Source organism: Acanthochromis polyacanthus, chromosome 18 (assembly GCF_021347895.1).
Source record: "Acanthochromis polyacanthus isolate Apoly-LR-REF ecotype Palm Island chromosome 18, KAUST_Apoly_ChrSc, whole genome shotgun sequence".
Classification (NCBI taxonomy): Eukaryota; Metazoa; Chordata; class Actinopteri; family Pomacentridae; genus Acanthochromis; species Acanthochromis polyacanthus.
The window spans coordinates 34,201,782-34,223,197 of record NC_067130.1 but is presented as its reverse complement, the minus strand read 5'-3'; the positions used below and the strand labels follow the sequence as shown (position 1 = coordinate 34,223,197).

The following is a 21,416-nucleotide window of genomic DNA, read 5'->3' as shown; positions in this document are numbered from 1 at the left end:
AGAGCCAGTTGTCGAGTACAGAATGAAAGTACACGTATTCGGTAACAGCCCATCCCCAGCAGTGGCTATCTTCGGACTGAGAAACGCTGTCAACCAGTTAGATACACAGCACTCCCCTGAGGCCAAACAGTTTGTCCAAGGACATTTCTATGTCGACGATGGATTAAAGTCTGTTCCCACCGAGTCCAAAGCAGTCAAGCTCCTCAAAGACACTCAAGAACTGCTTGCTTCATCCAATTTGAGGCTCCATAAAATAGCCTCAAACAGCCCGAACGTGATGAGATCATTTCCCATTGAAGACTTGGCAAGCGGGCTTAAGGATATAGACTTCAACACTGAGTTCCCTCCTATACAGCGAAGTTTAGGAGTATGTTGGGACATTGAGAAAGACACTTTCACATTCAGAGTTTCCCAAACGGAAAAGCCCTACACAAAGAGAGGGGTCCTGTCAACGATCAACAGTCTTTTTGACCCGCTTGGGTTTGCCGTGCCAGTAAGTATCCAGGGGAGGGCACTGCTGCGAGAACTTACCAAGGAGACATGTGGGTGGGATGAGACTCTACCCGAAGGCATGTACAAGGAATGGACAGAATGGAGAAATGCTCTCAAGCAACTCGAGGAAACACACATTCCAAGACCATACTGTTCCTTTTCCTTTGCCCATGCAGTACACAAACAAGTCTGTGTTTTCTGCGACGCTTCCACCCAAGCGATAGCAGCTGCGGCTTACTTAAAAGCAACAAGCAAAAGGGTGAGCCAGAGCTTGCCTTCATATTCGGGAAGGCAAAACTTGCCCCAAAGCCAGACCTTACCGTTCCCAGGCTTGAATTGTGTGCGGCTGTGTTAGCGGTAGAGGTTGCGGAGCTAATCAGAGATGAAATGGACACTCCAATCACTGACATGAGATTCTTCTCAGACAGCAGAGTCGTTCTTGGCTATATTTACAATGAGTCAAGGAGATTTCATGTTTTTGTGAACAACCGAGTACAACGCATCCGACGAGCAACAGAGCCAACTCAGTGGAGTTACGTACCCTCAGAGCGCAACCCAGCAGACCATGGGTCCAGATCTCTACCTGCTGACAAACTGTCATCCAGCACATGGTTACAGGGGCCAGAGTTTCTCTTAAAGCCCACAGAGAGCGACTCAAGTGATAAGTTTCAACTTGAAAGCCCCGACACAGACATTGAGGTGCGTCCCTTGCTTACTGCCGCTGTCCAAACCACACAACCTGGTTTAAAAGCTGTAAACTTTGAGTCTTTCTCCAGCTGGAAGTCTCTTACCAGAGCCGTTGCCCATTTGACACACATTGCACGCACTTTCAAGCAAAAGCAATCAGACGGACAATGTAAGGGGTGGCATATCTGTGACAAACTCACACCTCCAGACTTCGACCAAGCAACAGGGACTATCATAAAGGCCGTCCAACAAGAAAGCTTCTCCGAAGAGCTCGAGCAGATGGCATCAAGGAAGGACATTTCAAAATCAAGCCCTCTCATAAAACTTTCTCCTTACCTTGACAAGTCAGGCCTCCTCAGGGTCGGGGGTCGCCTCCTCCACTCCGAACTAGAAACTGCAGAGAAAAACCCTCTGATAATGCCACGCAAGCACCACGTTACTTACCTGTTAATCCGCCATTACCACGAAAGGGTCATACATCAGGGGCGTCATTTTACAGAAGGCGCTTTAAGGTCAGCGGGTTACTGGGTCTTAGGAGGCAAACGCCAGATCAGTAGCCTCATTTACACATGTGTAGTTTGTCGTAAACAAAGAGGAGTGACACAGACTCAGAAAATGGCAGACCTTCCTTCAGAACGCCTTAGTGCAGAGCCACCATTCACCTATGTAGGCATTGATGTGTTTGGGCCATGGTCGGTTACCTCTCGTCGTACCCGGGGTGGGCTGGCTAGCAGCAAACGATGGGCAGTGATGTTCACCTGCATGAGCACGAGGGCAGTTCACTTAGAAGTTATAGAGAGCATGGACACCTCTAGTTTTATCAATGCGCTCCGCAGGTTCCTTGCAGTCAGAGGACCTGCTAAACAGCTGAGGTCAGACTGTGGGACTAATTTCACAGGAGCCTGTAGAGAACTAAGCTTTGACAAGCTTCCTAATGACCCAAGGGTTAAGTCATTCCTTAACGATAGCGGATGCACTTGGGTCTTTAATCCTCCTCACTCGTCACACATGGGGGGTTGTTGGGAACGGATGATAGGGGTGGCACGTAACATTCTTGACTCCCAGCTAGGTCAACTTGGTTCCAAGCACCTTACCCACGAAGTCCTGACCACCTTCTTGGCAGAAGTGGCCGCCATCATCAACGCACGGCCGCTGGTTCCAGTGTCAAGTGATCCGGACTCTCCCTTCATCCTCACTCCAGCCACGCTCCTTACACAAAAGACTGGAGCACCTCCTGCACCTCAGGGCGACTTCGCAGATAAGGACCTCTACAGCCAGCAATGGAGAAGAGTCCAGAGCCTCGCCAACTCCTTCTGGCATCGTTGGCGGAAGGAATACCTGTCCACACTGCAATGCCGTCGCAAGTGGCATATCACCAGACCTAACCTGCAGCAAGGAGACGTGGTCCTCTTGAAGGATCCTCTTGTGAAGAGAAACCAATGGCCTATGGGAGTCATCGGAAAGGTCCACCCCAGTGGTGATGGACTTGTTAGGAAAGTTGAAGTTAAAGTAATGAAAGATGGCAATGCTAAGGTTTATTTTAGACCTGTTACAGACGTTGTTCTCCTTGTATCAGATTCCTTGCAATAAGTTTGTTTTTTGGGTGTGACATGTATTAATGTCAGGCGGGGAGTGTTCTGGCTCCTATGAGCCACCTTAATATGTTTTTCTATTTTATGTGGTCGAATTTAGTGTTCAGTAGCTCCTAGTGTAAGTTTCATGACATTCTCAGTTAAGCCGCTAGAGGGCGCCACTTGTCTAGTGGAATCCCAGTGAGTGAGAGCAGTGAAAAAAATCAGTTGAGTTTCCTGTGCCTGCATACGCTGTGTCCTCAGCCAGCACAGCCTGTAAGTGCTTCAAAAGGAAAAAATGATATTGTGCATCTGTATATTTAGTACTAGATGTCTTGTGGTTCATCCTGTTATCAGCGAATTCTAGGCGGAAATATGCATGTTTTCAGGCGTTAGCATATGGCGCTAACTAGCGTTAGCTTTAGCCAGTTTGTTAGTAACTTTAACTGTGCAATGGAGGTTTTGGTCTGTTTTCTGGGGTAAGGTCATTTTATATTATTTTGTACATTTGCAATGTCACTCATACATTCCCTCTCTCTCTGTTTAATTGCAGTTTTACCGCCATACGACACACATCACACACACCATGTCAAATAAATCAGTCTAATGAAACAATGGTGTTGTGATTCGACTGGTGGTTAACTACCTGCCTAGCCAACCAAGTGCGAGGGCAGGACATCTTGAGTTGTGAGATCTTGTTTGAAACAGCAGCTAGCTATATAGTTCAAGGGTGGGCTCGTTAAGGTTTGGTAGAATAAATATAATAGTCTATATTATTGTTCCAGGTCTTTAGAAATAAAAAAAACTTTAATTTTGTGTTCTGTAAAGTCAGTGCATTTAATTTACAATGCACTGATTCTACAGAACACAATGTTGATTAACTTGCAATGTCCCAGTAAAATAAATAAATCCTGAATAACGGGGCAAACAAGAGATGAAGCATATCGACGTTCTGAAGACTGGAATGTGAAATCTCTGGTTAGAATGTGGTCAGATGGTTTATATGATGTCATTGTTTGACTTAAAATCTGTTTAAAAGTAGAACAACTCAGGTCTGACTGGTTTATCGCAGTAAGCTTTGAAAACGGTATTAGAACTTCTCTTGCTGTTTTTGTCTGACTGAGGCCACAGACTGTCACCAGTTAATCTGATGGAGATCGTCACACTCTACCACAGTGAAGCGATATTTCCACTCCGTTAGGTGGAAGTCCTCATTAAACCGAGTATTTTACTGGTAGATTGAACAGCTGTGAGTCCAAACAGAGCAACAACGACAATGTTAAAGCTGACAACAAGAACATTTCTCAACAATTTATTGACATCTATGTGTTTTGAACAGGCATCGGTACAGTCACCTATGCTATGTGTTGCCGTTGTAACAGCTGCCTCGCTCACTGAATATCACCAGTTGATCGGATCACCCGTTAATCTTGAACACGTGTCTGAAAAATAAAAATATTCCAGTTTTTCTCACTTGATAAAACCCTAAACTCCATCCACTGCACACATTTCTCTAAAACAGGACTCTGCTGTCTAAACCTTGAACACTATTCATGGTTTGAACAGTTTCCAAAACTCTGGAACTCTTTTTTTTCCCCTAAAGACTGAACATGTTTTTTGCTCATTTGAACACACTTTTTCACTCATAGCACACATTTCAAAGAGTGAACACCAGGAAGCAGAACTGGGACACTGTTCAACACTGCTGTTACCATGGAGACACAACAGGTCAAAACTGAAAACACTTATCAATGAACTGCACTCTATAACACATGAATCCATCTGGAACAATGTTAGTTTGATAGAGGACCACTGATTCAGAAATGGTTCAGTATCAACCTCATGTTCTTCTGGTTTTTCTGCTCCAGATTCTCTCTTTCTGAATCCTGTAGAAGAATTCTTCTCTGATGGAGGTGAAGGTTTATGAGCAGCAGCCATACTTTGGAAAAATCATGGTGTTGTTACCCCAAACTGCCCCACAGGTGTTAATGTTACCCCAAACTGCCCCACAGGTCCTAATGTTACCCCAAACTACCCCACAGGTGTTAATGTTACCCCAAACTACCCCACAGGTGTTAATGTTACCCCAAACTACCCCACAGGTCCTAATGTTACCCCAAACTGCCCCACAGGTCCTAATATTACCCCAAATTGACCCACAGGTCCTAATGTTACCCCAAACTGACCCACAGGTGTTAATGTTACCCCAAACTACCCCACAGGTGTTAATGTTACCCCAAACTACCCCACAGGTGTTAATGTTACCCCAAACTACCCCACAGGTCCTAATGTTACCCCAAACTGCCCCACAGGTCCTAATATTACCCCAAATTGACCCACAGGTCCTAATGTTACCCCAAACTGACCCACAGGTGTTAATGTTACCCCAAACTACCCCACAGGTGTTAATGTTACCCCAAACTACCCCACAGGTCCTAATGTTACCCCAAACTGCCCCACAGGTCCTAATATTACCCCAAATTGACCCACAGGTCCTAATGTTACCCCAAACTGACCCACAGGTCCTAATGTTACCCCAAACTGCCCCACAGGTGTTAATGTTACCCCAAACTGCCCCACAGGTCCTAATGTTACCCCAAACTGCCCCACAGGTCCTAATGTTACCCCAAATTGACCCACAGGTCCTAATATTACCCCAAACTGCCCCACAGGTCCTAATGTTACCCCAAACTGCCCCACAGGTGCAGGTGTTCCCTCAACCAGCTGCTTGTGATCCAATCCTTCTGCAGTGTTTTCTGTCAATGGGACCAGCAGCTCAGAGAAACTGGTTTCCTCCTCAGGTACAGGATGTGTTGAACACACTGAAGTCTCTGGAAGTTTCTCTCCACCTCTGTTAACCTGCTGACTGAACACATTCTCATTCTTTATTCCATCTGTCATTCCACCACACTTATTTCAGGGGCTTGAATCCAAGAACACACAGCAGCTCATTGATCAGCTTTATTTATTGATCAGTTTACAGTGTGATTGATCTCAGTATGAACTCTTGGTCCACATGCAGAAACAGAGGGAAAAGCCACAGCTCCTTTCTGCAGCCCAGGCCCTAAAACTATGCTTTGGTGTAATACTTATCCCCTAAAACAATTAATTGGAAAGGCAGATAAAATGCTTAAAACAGTGAATCTTATTTTGAAATAGATATACAGTTCATTTAAGTAGATCTGCATGTGTTAAAAACAGTTAAAATGTTATATAAAAAAGGTAATAATGGGAGTGAATGACACTGAATTAGATCATATAAAAATATACATTTGATAACAGCCTGTCTAAAATGCAGAAGCTATTCTGATAAAAGAAATAGGGAAAAAAAACGCTTTGCCAAGAAGAGGAAAGAGTAACCCTTGTGTGTCTTAATGTGAAGGGCTAGATCCCACAACCCACAATTCCCAAAAGCTCTGTGAGCCTATCAGTGAACCCCGTTAGCGTCAGGTGACCAGCCGTGTATTTCCTCTTCCTGTTATCTTTTCTGGACCATAGATATATACAAACACGAGATGGCTCATGAGCGCTGTCAGCCTATGGGGAGCGACGTCGCCACATGGCGGCCATCTTGGGACAGGGCTGCTCGATCACTCATAACATTAAAGTCAATGGAGCATGGATTTTAACATCACTGTAGATTGCTCAATTTTCAACCGATTTTAGAACAGCTTGGTTTGTTATAAACGTCAGAGATGTACTTCTTTTACTGCTTACATAAGAATAATTAAAACCATTGAATTCATATAATAATGAACACAGATATCATCTTTTTTCAGCATAAATGGATGTAAATGTAATTTTAATATTTAACATTGCACTTTTTTATTACTATCAGCTTTCTAATGCACAGATAAAAACAAAGCTCAACCAAAATCAATGCACAACAAACAGAGATGATGTCTTTTCTTTTCATGAACCTGGTGCCTACATTACCCACAATGCATTTCGGCTGCAGGCAAACTAATCCAGGCATAGATGTATACAAACAATAAGTCTAATGTCTCAATCAAAGCCTCTTAACAAGCAAATAAATACAACTACAACCACAAAGAATGTAATTTCGCCCAAAGATTAGGTTCTCAAAAAACGTTGGTCTCAGGAAAACCTAATAATTGAAAATCAGATTGTGAGTAACACCATCTTCAATGTGAGTAGCCAGGCAGAAAAGACACAACTATGCCGCACTTTTCAAAACGAAAAGCTGCGATTTCGGAATTGAGCCTGAATCATAGCCACGTTAATAAGGTTTGTAACAAACTAAACCGTTTGTAAATCAATCAAGAATTGAGCGAGTTCTGAGTGTTAAAGTGAGGAAATCATCCACCTTACCATTGACTACAGTACAGTGCGCCAGAGCAGTCCCCTGTCCTAAGATGGCCGCCAAGTGACGACTCCGTCTTGAGACATCTAGTGTTTGTATATATCTATGTTCTGGACGACGAGAAAGCCGTGCATGCTGCCTCGTTTTGCCTCGGAGAATTCCAAGGATACTATCCATAACCATCTTGTTGGTAAGAAATGTAAATAGCGTTGTGAATCAAGTTATATCGATTTTTAATGTTATGGGGCAGTTGCTGATTGCATTGTTCTTAAATTAAACTCCGTAGAGCGATGTGAGCGGCCGGATGGCTGGAGGTAATCAGGCGAGGTGAAGTGCTATAGCCGCGCCATTTTCATGCTGACTCGGCGGTGAGTGAGACTACAAAAACCTCGGTTGATTGTGGGCCGGGAGATATTTATGTTAAATTATGTTAGCTGTTGAAAACTGTGTTAAAGATGCTGTATAAATGTCAGTTTCATGTAATATAAGTGTCACAGTTCCGTTCCTCTGCCCTGTCTGTCTAGTTGTCTGTCTGTCTAGTTGTCTCCCATCCGCTTCTCTGCCCTGTCTTTCCCCTGCAGCTCGGTGCCTGAGTGGAGTCTAGCTTCTCCAGCTGACTCCACTCAGGCAATCAACTATCTCCATGGCTCCCGGGCAGCTGACAATCATCATGCTAACGACTCACCTCTACAATAAGTACCGGCTCAGCCTTCCACTCCCTGCCAGAGTATTGAACCTGAAACCATGCAGTTCGGTTTGCTCTCTTGCCTTTGACGTTTTCTGTTTGAGTTTCTGCTTGATTCTGACCTTGTTTTTCTCCTGCCTTCACGCAGCCAGCTGTCCGGGAACCCCACTCCTGCCTGGAACCCCCACTCTTGCCTGGAACCCCCACTCTTGCCTGGAACCCCCACTCCTGCCTGGATTCCCCACTCCTGCCTGGACCCCCCACTCCTGCCTGGGCCCCCCACTCCTGCCTGGACCCCCCACTCCTGCCTGGACCCCCCACTCCTGCCTGGACCCCCCACTCCTGCCTGGACCCCCCACTCTCGCCTGGACCCCCACTCCTGCCCAGAACCCCCCGCTCCTACACCCTGGCTTTCCCCATCCGCCAATATTCATTCCCTCCAATAAATCATTCTACATCTCCTCAGGTCTTGGATGTGTGGCTCTCTGCTCGGGTCCACCAGCTCAGATCCGTGACAGAATACTCTGGCCAAACATGGACCCGGAGAACTCACCGCCAAGGCCGGACCCGCCCACGCCATTCGACATCAGGCAATTTCACCAAACCTTCCGTCTGCTCACAACCAGTTATCAGAAGATGTGCTCCCAACTCGCATTCTTAGCCAGCCAGATCTCCCAGGAAGCCCCCGACCCGACCCGGATACTTCTATACAGCCAAGCCTTACAGGATGTTGCCGCCACAAAGGCACAATTAAACCACTTCATCACCCTGCTCAACCAAGTTTTCTCGTCCCCAGCCCAGCCCGAGCCATTTTCCCTTCCACCAGTGCCACCAGCCCCGGACCCTGCCGACACCCAGACCCAAACCCAAGACACGCCCGTAGACTTCTTCTCCTCCTGCGAGGAGCACAGCATTTTCTTCAACGTGCTATACGAGTTGTGGGAAAAGTGGAGGGAAGACCCCCAAGACTCAAGCATAATCCTGGGCCGCAAGCTAGCAGGCCAGCGACCCGGATTAGCCGACCACTTACCTGCTTACATGCATGAATTCTTGAGTGCTCCTCTGAGTGACCCGCCTGCTGACTCCCCTAGCAGCCAACCGGGCCCTGGTTCTCTGCCGCCCATGGAACCACCTGTCAAGTGGCCTGACCGTCAAAGACGCAAAGCCAGGAGGCACCATGACCCCCCAGCTCCTGCTCAGGCCCCGGAGGAGTTCCCGGCCCCGCCTCCAGTCCCCGCGGAGGTCGACGACGCTCCGCCTCCAGTCCCCGCGGAGGTCGACGACGCTCCGCCTCCAGTCCCCGCGGAGGTCGACGACGCACCGCCTCCAGTCCCCGCGGAGGTTGACGACACTCCGCCTCCAGTCCCCGGGACCTCAGCGGCCTTAGAAGGGCATAAGGCCTTCCCTGAGCCCCTGAGGAGGCTCTGCGCCTTCCCTCCAGCTCCGCCCCCGGAGGGGCCCCTGGATCCTGCGCCGCCCCCGGAGGGGCCCCTGGATCCTGCGCCGCCCCCGGAGGGGCCCCTGGATCCTGCGCCGCCCCCGGAGGGGCCCCTGGATCCTGCGCCGCCCCCGGAGGGGCCCCTGGATCCTGCGCCGCCCCCGGAGGGGCCCCTGGATCCTGCGCCGCCCCGCTCCCTGAGGAGGCCCGTCGACGCGCCGCCCCCGCTCCCTGAGGAGGCCGTCGACGCCCCGCCTCCGCTCCCTGAGGAGGCCGTCGACGCCCCGCCTCCGCTCCCTGAGGAGGCCGTCGACGCCCCGCCTCCGCTCCCTGAGGAGGCCGTCGACGCCCCGCCTCCGCTCCCTGAGGAGGCCGTCGACGCCCCGCCTCCGCTCCCTGAGGAGGCCGTCGACGCCCCGCCTCCGCTCCCTGGAGCCTCGGCAGCGTTGGAGGGGCCTAGGGTCTCCCCCAAGTCCATGAAGAGGCCTTGCGCCTCCCATCCGGCTCCGCCCCCGGAGGACCCACCGGACCCGGCTCCGCCCCCGGAGGACCCACCGGACCCGGCTCCGCCCCCGGAGGACCCACCGGACCCGGCTCCGCCCCCGGAGGACCCACCGGACCCGGCTCCGCCCCCGGCTCAGCCTCCAACCCAGTTGTTTGTCCGGCCCCCGGGCCGTCCGCCGGAGCGGCCCCGCCAGTCTGTCCGGCCCCGGAGCCGTCCGCCGGAGCGGCCCCGCCTGTCTGTCCGGCCCCGGAGCCGTCCGCCGGAGCGGCCCCGCCTGTCTGTCCGGCCCCGGAGCCGTCCGCCGGAGCGGCCCCGCCTGTCTGTCCGGCCCCGGAGCCGTCCGCCGGAGCGGCCCCGCCTGTCTGTCCGGACCCCAGGCCGTCCTCAGAGGAGGACCCACCGGCGAGTCCGGCTTCCGCCGGCCCCGCCTCCAGGCGTCCCTCTGAAACGTGCCCTCCACCCTGTTCAATCTCAACTCGTCCCGCCTTCAGGCCGTCCCCCAGAACGGGTCCTCCGGCTTGCCCTGCCTCGACCAGTCCGGTCCACGAAGTGGATCCATAGGCCGGTCCGGTCTCGACCTATCCCGCCTTCGGACCGTCCCCCGAAACGGACCCTCCGGCTTGTCCAGCCTCGACCGGGCCGCCCACCGGAACAAACTCTCCGCCCTGCCCATCCACGTCCAGTCCGACCCCCAGGCCACCCACCGGAACGGACTCTCCGTCCTGTCCATCCCCGGCCAGTCCGGCCCACGGTCCGTCCTCCGGAGCGGATCCTCCGGCCCACTCATCCCCGGCCAGTCCGACCTACGGTCCGCCCGCCGGAACGGATCCTCAGGCCCACTCATCCCCAGCCAGTCCGACCTACGGTCCGCCCGCCGGAACGGAACCTCCGCCTACCGGAACGGACTCACCGGCCCACTCATCCCCAGCCAGTCCAGCCTATGCTCCGTCCTCCGGAGCGGACCCTCCGCCCTGTCCATTCCCCGTCCAGTCCAGTCCTGCTCGCAGTTCGGTTCAGTCCTGTCCAGTCCAGTCCTGCTCTCAGTTCGGTCCAGTCCTGCTCTCAGTTCGGTCCAGTCCTGCTCTCAGTTCGGTCCAGTCCTGCTCTCAGTTCGGTCCAGTCCTGCTCTCAGTTCAGTTCAGTCCTGTCCAGTCCAGTCCTGCTCTCAGTTCAGTTCAGTCCTGTCCAGTCCAGTCCTGCTCTCAGTTCAGTCCTGTCCCTAGCTCCGCTCAGTCCAGCCCGGCCCAGTCCTGTCCCTAGCTCCGCTCAGTCCAGCCCGGCCCAGTCCTGTCCCTAGCTCCGCTCAGTCCAGCCCGGCCCAGTCCTGTCCTTCAGTCCAGCCCGGCCCAGTCCTGTCCTTCAGTCCAGCCCGGCCCAGTCCTGTCCTTCAGTCCAGCCCGGCCCAGTCCTGTCCTTCAGTCCAGCCCGGCCCAGTCCTGTCCTTCAGTCCAGCCCAGTCCAGTCCTGTCCTTCAGTCCAGCCCAGTCCAGTCCTGTCCTTCAGTCCAGTCCTGTCCTTCAGTCCTGTCCTTCAGTCCTGTCCAGTCCAGTCCTGTCCAGTCCTGTCCAGTCCAGTCCTGTCCAGTCCAGTCCAGTCCAGTCCAGTCCAGTCCAGTCCAGTCCTGTCCAGTCCTGTCCAGTCCAGTCCAGTCCTGTCCAGTCCAGTCCAGTCCAGTCCAGTCCAGTCCAGTCCTGTCCTTCAGTCCAGTCCTGTCCTTCAGTCCAGTCCTGTCCTTCAGTCCAGTCCAGTCCTTCAGTCCTGTCCTTCAGTCCAGTCCAGTCCAGTCCTGTCCTTCAGTCCAGTCCAGTCCTTTCCTGTCCTTCACTCCAGTCCAGTCCAGTCCTTTCCTGTCCTTCACTCCAGTCCAGTCCAGTCCTTTCCTGTCCTTCACTCCAGTCCAGTCCAGTCCTTTCCTGTCCTTCACTCCAGTCCAGTCCAGTCCTTTCCTGTCCTTCACTCCAGTCCAGTCCAGTCCTTTCCTGTCCTTCACTCCAGTCCAGTCCAGTCCTTTCCTGTCCTTCACTCCAGTCCAGTCCAGTCCTTTCCTGTCCTTCACTCCAGTCCAGTCCTTTCCTGTCCTTCACTCCAGTCCAGTCCTTTCCTGTCCTTCACTCCAGTCCAGTCCTTTCCTGTCCTTCACTCCAGTCCAGTCCTTTCCTGTCCTTCACTCCAGTCCAGTCCTTTAGTCCTTTCCTTCAGTCCTTTCCTTCAGCCCTGTCCTCAGTTCCGTTCAGTTCAGCCCAGTCTTAGTTCATTCCCTCTCCCGTTCTCCCTTCCTGTCTGTTCCCCTCGTTTTTTCTGCCCTTCCTGTCCTTTTGGTTCCTTCCGCTCTGTCTGGTCCCTGTGTCTGTCTACTCCCTGGTTGCCCCAGTAGGCCCCTCTTTGGTTGGGTCCATGGGGCGCCGGGAGGCGCCCGTTGAGGGGGGGGTACTGTCACAGTTCCGTTCCTCTGCCCTGTCTAGTTGTCTGTCTGTCTAGTTGTCTCCCATCCGCTTCTCTACCCTGTCTTTCCCCTGCAGCTCGGTGCCTGAGTGGAGTCTAGCTTCTCCAGCTGACTCCACTCAGGCAATCAACTATCTCCATGGCTCCCGGGCAGCTGACAATCATCATGCTAACGACTCACCTCTACAATAAGTACCGGCTCAGCCTTCCACTCCCTGCCAGAGTATTGAACCTGAAACCACGCAGTTCGGTTTGCTCTCTTGCCTTTGACGTTTTCTGTTTGAGTTTCTGCTTGATTCTGACCTTGTTTTTCTCCTGCCTTCACGCAGCCAGCTGTCCGGGAACCCCACTCCTGCCTGGTCCCCCACTCCTGCCTGGTCCCCCACTCCTGCCTGGATTCCCCACTCCTGCCTGGATTCCCCACTCCTGCCTGGATTCCCCACTCCTGCCTGGATTCCCCACTCCTGCCTGGACCCCCCACTCTTGCCTGGACCCCCCACTCTTGCCTGGACCCCCCACTCTTGCCTGGACCCCCCACTCTTGCCTGGACCCCCCACTCTTGCCTGGACCCCCCACTCTTGCCTGGACCCCCCACTCTTGCCTGGACCCCCCACTCTTGCCTGGACCCCCCACTCTTGCCTGGACCCCCCACTCTTGCCTGGACCCCCCACTCTTGCCTGGACCCCCCACTCTTGCCTGGACCCCCCACTCTTGCCTGGACCCCCCACTCTTGCCTGGACCCCCCACTCTTGCCTGGACCCCCCACTCCTGCCCAGAACCCCCCGCTCCTACACCCTGGCTTTCCCCATCCGCCAATATTCATTCCCTCCAATAAATCATTCTACATCTCCTCAGGTCTTGGATGTGTGGCTCTCTGCTCGGGTCCACCAGCTCAGATCCGTGACAATAAGAGGTCATTTGTAGTGCAGTCTTTCACTGTTACCGGTGCAGAGGAAGATAGCTAAGATATGCCTCTGAGCTAATGTTTATTGCATCTAATACACTTTTGATTATATTGACGTTATATTTCATGATGTTTAATGTTATTTTTGTAAAAATGATCTGTTAGTGATTCATGTAGCTGCGATAAATGGTTATTGGTGTAACTGTAGACCACTGAATACTTGAACATGCTTACAAGCAGAACTTTGAATGTATTTCCAGTTTCAATACTAAAATAGAACATTTGAACTTGATACATATTTGTTGTACAACTGAAAGAGAACATGATTTGAACTGATTAATACAGAATAGAGTGTTATTAGTTAGTATTAATTCATGAGATTTAGAAACGAAAATGATTTATGCAGACATTATATGAATGTAACCTGTAGCGTTTGGATCTCATTTGGCTTATTTATAAGTCAGGGTTGTTTTTTTTTTGAGTCGTCATCTCTTCATTGATGAAACCGTCGATGATAGCTTGAGCTGCTCCTGCTGATTTGAGGGAGATTCCAGGTTCTACAACCGAGAGATTCCCAGTGTGGACTGGGTGGCGAGCCGGACCCGAACTGTTCATTGTCAGAGTGTGCAGGATCCTCGATTCTTGTCTTCAACAACCATGCGGTAGGATTAAATGAACATTAACGCACTGACATCAATCGACCAAAAGGGCCCCAACGAAACAGAGGACTCATTTGGAACCAATTTAATTTTTTGCCGGTTTTATTATTTTAGTTTATTATTTTTCATACATTGTCTGAATATACCGTTGTGTTCATTTGTTTTTTCTGTTTGCAATAATAAGTGGCCATACAAACAAAGCCTTGTCTGTGTCATTATTGATGTTCAAAAACACTGGCTCTCAACATCCTAGATTCTCCTGATACTGGTCCAGTTGATAATATAGATCTTTACTTACCTGTGCTCTGTTATCGTACAACAGAACAAAGGGTTACATTTCACCAGCAGATAAATGTGTTTCATAAATGATCATCAGAAGGAGGTGAAGCTGATTCATGTTAGTCTGCTCACATTTGACTGGAGCTGATTCAGGTCATCACATTTCACAATCACTACCTTTATTCCTTTATTATCTTTATAAGTGGAGTTACAAGGAGCTTTAACATCATTAAAGTCTACAGAACATTAAAAACAATCAAAGAAGACAAACATCAGAAAGACTAAAATATTCCACATCTTCCCGTCTGTGTAGGAGGCTTTAAAGCTTTTGGTCCTGAGACCCTGATGGAGCTTTTTAACAGTCAGGAGGAGATCAAACAGTGAAAACATTTCTATTTTCTGATCAACTGATTACATGAGAGTTCAAACAAGCTGTGGTTTATCATCATTAGTTTCCTCCATCTTCATGGTAAATGTCCAGCTGCTGCTCTGTCTGTCTGCTCAGCCTGATGTCTTTCATTTCATCCTTCCTTTCCCAGCTGATCTCATTTTATCCCACACAGACTGCACTGCTCCTTTGTTTCCTTCATCCTGGAGTTTTTTCATCTTCTCCAGCATATGGACCTTCTCTGTGTCTCCTTTCTCCTTCATCTTCTCAATCAGGAAGTCCAGCTGGACGTAGGTGGAACCTGAATGAGCTTTCAGAGCGATCTGGTTCAGTTTGACAACATGATGGTAGGCCTTCTCCAGGAACCGAGTTTTATCTGTTTCCTGCTGATTCATTTCTGTTTTCAGATTTTCCAAAAGACTGAACTTCTTCTCACTTTCGACCAGATTCTTTTCATATTTCTGTTTCACATCTTCCAGAGTCTTCGTCACTCTCCTCGTCTTGGTCACATAGATCCACTCTTCTTTCACATGATCTTCTACACGACACTTCCTGGTACATGAAGTACAGCGGCCATCTTTCATGATCTCACAGTGTCCAGGATACCAGGCTTTTGTACATCCAGGATAGTGACAGTTCTCTTTACAGACTTTACAGGTGACAGCTCCATCATAAAACACTAACCCCCACATCCCACCTTTGATAGGTTTCTTATCTTTGTAGGTCTCATCAACTTCCACAGTGAACTCCTTGTTCTTTTTCATCTCCTCTTCATGTTTCTTCAGAACTTCTTCATTCTGTTCGATTGCTTTCTGTTTTTCGTCAATACTCTTGATTCTCTCTTGCAGGTTTTGGAAGCAGGCTGTCAGTCTTTCTCGTTCCTTCATCACTTCAACTGTTGTATTCAGCTTCTGAGGACCAGTTTCTTCCAGGAAGGTCATGAACTCACTCATTCCTCTCTCTGTTACTTTCCATGCATGCTCTAATCCAAACTTTTCTCTCTTTGTTCTCTGTTTGTCCAGGCAGTTATCAAACAGGAAGTAAACAGGGTCATTGTCCTCATCTCTGGTACATTTGATCTCTGAAGCTTCAAGAGCCTGAAGAACATATTCAGGATTTGTTCCATTTGAGTGTGTGATGAGAGCTACGATGTTTTTCTCGATGTTTTTTCCAAACAGAGACATCATTGAATCAAAGATGTACTTCAGTCGATCGCTCACTCGATTTTCACTGGCCTTCATCACCAGACCCACTGCATTAACTTCATGAACTCCATCAGCTGATCGAAACAAGTCAAGCAACCTTTGATTGATGGTGAGATCACGTTCTTCTCCTCTGGTGTCTCCAAATCCAGGAGTATCGATGATGGTCAGAGAGTAGGGCAGAGTTTTACCTTCAAAACCAAAAACCTGGTATACGATCACATCTGATGTCTGACTTTCTGTCTGACTTCTCTTCTCCTCCTCTACGATCTTAAACCAGACTTCATCCTTCCACTTCACTCCCATGGTGTGGTTGACCAGAGCATTGATCAGAGAAGATTTTCCTGTTCCTGTTTCTCCTACAAGTAAGATGGTTTTATTTATCTTCTTCACATTTCCTTCTCCAACAGTCAATTTTGTCAGAGTTCCAAAGGTCTCTTTCTTTGGTTTCAGCTGGTAGATAGAAGGAGATCCTGAACATAGCTCACGACTTTTGGAGATGATGTCCTTGTATTTAGATGAGACGTTGCTGAACCTGCAGAGAAAAGTAGAGAATCTGTTCAATATTCATATAGAACTGTATGTACAAAGTTTTATTGTTCTTTGTCACAAATATGTAGTTCTGTCATTACCATTTACGTATTGAAAAAACCCAAAGGGGGCCAGTAAAATCCTCCAACCCCCACCAAATAAATTAATTGATTGTCAGAGAATCACTGGACCCTCAGCTTTCCGTCTAACGGGTCCGGTTCTACAGCCCAGTGGAGTCTGACCCAGAGGGGTTCTGAAGAACGTTTAAGCTGGTATTCAAGGAAAATTCACATAGCCTCTAACTGCCTCCATCCAGACGCCTACCCTGCTTCCTCTGATAATTAATTTATCTGAGTAGCCACTTTCGAATGGTTGAATTAACTACCAGTCACGTCTGTTAACGGCAGCTTTTTCTCTCATGGGTTTGGCACTTGGTAAGTTGCTAGGTTAAAGTTTAGAGGTTAGGAAAAAAACCCAAGGATATGTTTGTGATAGGCCACCCACGGCCCCAAAGACCAGTAACCTTTCAGAACCTTTATTAGATGTAATGCACACAATAACCTGACTTTTTACCACCAGAGAAAATATAAATAATTAGTGATTGTGATAGGGATAAAGTGAATTTCCAATCTGTTAACTTTACTTGCAGGAAAAATGTTTATTATATTTTAGCAAGGGCGTAGCAATAGCTCTTAATCATCAGCCAGTTAATCAAACATCCATATTCTTTCAATGGCTTAACACGACTCACAAGTGGAACTTTGTTTTCATAAAAGAGAAGTAATAATCACCCAGATTACATAATGTGGAGGGGCAGAGCATCCGGCTTGGCCGTATTTGATTGCTCACCTGAAACCTGAAACCCAACAAGCCTTTGAGACCCGCCGGGGTCCAGGGGGAAGTGGACGGGAGTTCGGTCCAGATTTAGATCTGCATGTATCCAATTTAGTTGTTTGGGCCAGTAAAAACTTTGTTAATCCATTCTGGTGTTATTCCTCACAGAGAAAATAGAGTTCAGTAATGCTCCTTCAGTCAGCATTATTTGTAGATCACAGTTCCATAATCCTCAAACAGCTTAGAAAAAGCAGTACTTTCGTCTATAATTCCAAGAGAACAACTATTCCTTTGCAGATCATGTTGAATCCCCCGTCCGAAGATACGTGATAAAATCCCCTTAGCTCAGGGCATTTCTACCCCGGTTTGCTTTGAGAGACGAGCACCCAACGACTCCCAACTTGCTTGTCAATCAGGTGTAATTTATATTGAACTGAATCTTTTGCATATGCAATGACTGCACACTTAATTAACATAGCAATGATCTCATACTAAATTAATTTGAGCAATAGCTTCATTTCTACCCCCTCCCAACTCGCACACTTGTACCATGCACCGACCACATGGACGCCTCCACTTTTAACGAACCAAAACTATCTGCCCCCCCGTTCTTTCCTGTCTGCAGCTCAGCACATGCTCCTGATCAGGAAATGGAGAAACGGATGTCAGCCTCTAATTGTCGCTGGCATGCTATTGTGCAATCTTTTGGACAATGTGTACAGACTTTTAAAAAAAAAAAACTATTTTGAGTTTAGTAACCTTTACTGTGAACATTTGACCCTAGTTCAATTTGCTCTTGACTTATCACCTCATTACCAGGTTAAAACCCTCTTAGTTTAACAGTTATCAAAACTCTTCCTAAAACATCTCAGTTTCATGGTAATCAAAACTCTTAAAAGCATTCCCATTTCATAAAGCGTAAGTTCCTCATTTTAGTCAAATCTATCAAAAACATCAGTTTCCTATGGTAACCAAAAACATCACTTTTCACAGTGAGTTACTGTTCGGACTTGGTTACCTCTTAAAACAAAGATTATCAAGACAACCTTTCAAAAATAATCAACCCATCACTTTTTACAGTGAGACACTCTTCTGATTTTTACACAGTTTCAAAATTAAAGAATATAAAATGGCATTTGGTTAGTTCAAACACATTCATTGGGTTATGGTATAATTTGATCATAAATCACAGGTTATAATATCACAATGTTCCCTTATTACCTATGATACCCTATCTATCTATCTATCTATCTATCTATCTATCTATCTGCAGGTGTTCCAGGGCCAGATGAGATATGTAATTCTTCTTGTGTGTGCTAAGTCTACCTTCCAGCTTAGTTCAGTCTTTACCAGGACAGCTTCCTGTCCATGTCGTGATGCATTTTACCATCACTGTTACCAACTTCCTAGATACTTAAACTCCTTTAGTTGAGGCAGAACCTCCTTTCCAACCCAGAGGGAGCTATCCACTGGTTGGAGATGCTGAGTCTCAGGGCAGTTGCTTTGCACTTTGCTGGAACCTGCCCCAGTATGATTCAAAGTTCTGGTCCATACTGAGATTCCAAAACCAGACTCCCTCCTCACCCTGGCTGTGCCTTGAGATCCTTGAGAATACCCAACAGAATCGTGTCTTACTTTGTACCCTGAATGAAAACATGGTTCTCACTTTGGTTGTTCGGGGATCGAATGGCTCATAACACTGAGTCTGATACCCTATAATCCTGCAGTACCCCTGATAGGGACCCTCCAGGCACACAGTTGTAGGCCTTCTCCAAATCCACATACATGTGGACTGGCTGGTCGAACTCCCATGACCCTTCAGTAGTTCTGCAGAGTAAAAAGCAGTTCCAGGACCAGGACAGAATCTGCATTGCTCCTCCAAGTTCAGTAGTCGGTCAGAGCCTCCCTTCCAGCACATTAGAGTACACTTTCCTGTGGAGGCTGAGAAGTGTGATACCATGATAATTGGAGCCCACCCTTCAATCCCCTTTTTGAGAGTGGGAACCACCGCATCAGTCTTTCACTTCACAGGCAACCCAAAGTCTTTCCTGAACTCCTCCAGGTTTTTACTGTAGTGACTAATGAAGCTGCAGCCCTTCTGGTATGTGACTCTTTTTTTCAGGAGACCTCTGGACCAATCAAGCTCAAAAGGACAGCTTATGTGATGCAACAACAAAGTTTCTCATTAACCTCTGGCTAAGGTGCTGTGGTACTAAGTACAGTTATGAGGAACGTTATGCTCCAACATGATGTTTGTTTTTGCCAATCCATGTCTGGCACAGAAGTCCAACAGCAGAACACCACTGGGGTTCAGATCAGGGAAGCAGTTTCCCCCAATTACCTTCCTCCAGGTTTCTAAAACATTGTACATGTGAGTGTTGAAGGTTCCTCAGAAGAACTATGGTGTCTTGAGGTGAAACCCCTCCAGGAACCATCCAGAGACTCCAAGAAGGCAGAAAACTCTGAGCTGCTGTTCAGAACATAACCTGTCAGAGTTTTCCCTCAATGACATGTGGTCACAGAGAGGTGACCCTCTGGTTCTCTGAGGAAACTCCAACAAAGCAGAACTCACCAGGACCTTGTGAGTTCACCCACCCAGCACCTTTCACCCTGGACCACCCTGATACAGGAGGAGTCTGGTTCCAGGATCTTTGCTTTGTGTGGAACTGAGTCCAACTATTTCCATCCAGTGCTGCTCCTCCCAACAACCAGAGTCCATCACATCCAGGTTCCTGTCATGTCCACCACCCAGCTCACACTGCACCTGACCCCAAAGACCATCTCTGTGAGTGGTGGGTCCACTGGGTGGAGGTCCATGTAGCTTCCTGGTCTGTGTCCTACCAAACCCCATGGACCAAGACTCAGCCACCAGCCAGGAGCTCCTCTACTGAACCTGGATCCAGGAGGACCACCTGGATCCATATCCTGGGTAAGGTAGGACTCCTCCTCATTACTGGAATTACTCAGACTCATTTATCTGCTCTTAGTGGACATTTAATGTCCCATAAAATCAACCAGTGTCCTCCAGTCCTTTCTTGTCCTGCAGCTGTGCAGCAAATACACAAATAGAACTGAGGGTGAAAGAAAAGCTGGAAACAACTAGAATCCTGCAGTGATTCAGAGTCAGAGCATCAGTATTTTGAGGCAGACTGCTTTGTTTTCAGCTACAGACTGGATCTAAAGATGGATGCAGCCACAGAGACATCACTGACTACGTTTATATGCCATCAATATTCGGGTTAAGGTCAATATTCCGGTTTCTGAAACAATTGTTATAACCCGTTTATATGTCTAAACAGACAGAGTTACTCCTGTTGTGTGACGCTGTGGTGATGTTGTGTGGCGCTGTGGTGCCGCGTGTGGGTTCCGCCATGTCTGTTTACCTCTCCTTGTGTATTTCTGGTGGGTCACGCGCCAGACGCGGCATACCAGTAGTTGCCGTACTCAAAAGACCAAGACTCCTTTTGGATGAAACATGCTCAGAACGCAAATTAATGTTTCTTTCTATGGGGATATTCTGATGCGCGTTTATATGACGAGATATTCGGGTTAGAAAAGGAGTAACCCATGAGTCTTATTCGGGTTTTTAAAAATCGGAATATGAGCATATTCGGGTTTTTGCGGGTGTTTACAGACCGTACTCAACCAGGTTATTGCTAATATTCTGGCTAAGAAAGGGTTTTTGACTGCATATAAACATAGCCACTGGTTGGTTTCTGTTCTACTGCTGTCAGACCATTTACAGTCAGTTTACAATCAAGTTAAATTCATCTGAATGATTCCTCTGTAGCTCCTGTGAGCAGTGTTGCCATTTCAGAGACTTTGTCGCTGGATTTAGACATTTTTCACACTTATTTAGAGACTTTATTTCCAAAAGCACCTCATGACAAATAGAAGAACTTTGTGTAAAAATCTTGGCTGCAGATTGGGCCCATGACTGAAAACAGAACATTTCTGTGGTTGTTTGTTCCCAGATGGAGGCTGTGCACAGAGTCGGTAAAAATAAAGACTTAGTATTTTCTCACTTCTCTGAGGACGGTTTGACATGAAATCTCTGAATTGTCAGCTCAGTGGTTGTTTTTAACTCCTGTGTTTGTGGTCAGACCACGTTCTAAAATCAGGACTTCAGATGAAGCTGCTGCTGGTTAACATGGATGAGTTCCACTGTTCCATCCTGGTTCTAACCCTGACAGCAGAAACATCTGGACATGAGAACAGCTGGACTGTACTTCAGCTGTATTCATTAGAGGGCTGTTACTCACGTTGCCATGCTGTGATCTGATGCTCAGGGATCCTCACTGTGAAGATGATGATGTTCTTGGTGGCTGCTCTTCAGTCTCTGAATGACATTAAAACAGAAATAATTCACCTTAAACAGCTCCACTGGTCTGAGGTGTAGAAGTCTGTAAATAGCAATCAGATGTAAAAGAGACAAATACTGAGTGTTAAAGTCCAACTCCTCTGCGGTCAGTATT

General features: G+C 48.2%; 1 protein-coding gene across 4 annotated transcripts in view; it reads right to left on the bottom strand.

The window, feature by feature from the left end:
* The window catches only part of LOC110946179 (septin-5-like), a 200,908-nt gene that overhangs the window by 166,106 nt on the left and 13,386 nt on the right, over positions 1-21,416 (bottom strand). The window contains exons 2-3 of one of the 4 annotated variants that reach the window (XM_051938410.1): positions 21,204-21,280; positions 14,676-16,111 (exon numbers count right to left, since the gene is read on the bottom strand). The exons of 1 other annotated variant lie outside the window; for it this stretch is intronic. In XM_051938410.1, coding sequence (XP_051794370.1) covers positions 14,676-16,111; positions 21,204-21,211 — 1,444 coding nt within the window. In that variant the 5' untranslated portion in view covers positions 21,212-21,280. Of the gene's footprint in view, positions 1-14,610; positions 16,112-21,203; positions 21,281-21,416 lie in introns of all 4 variants that reach the window. 2 more of the 4 variants (XM_051938404.1, XM_051938409.1) reach the window with 2 other exon arrangements.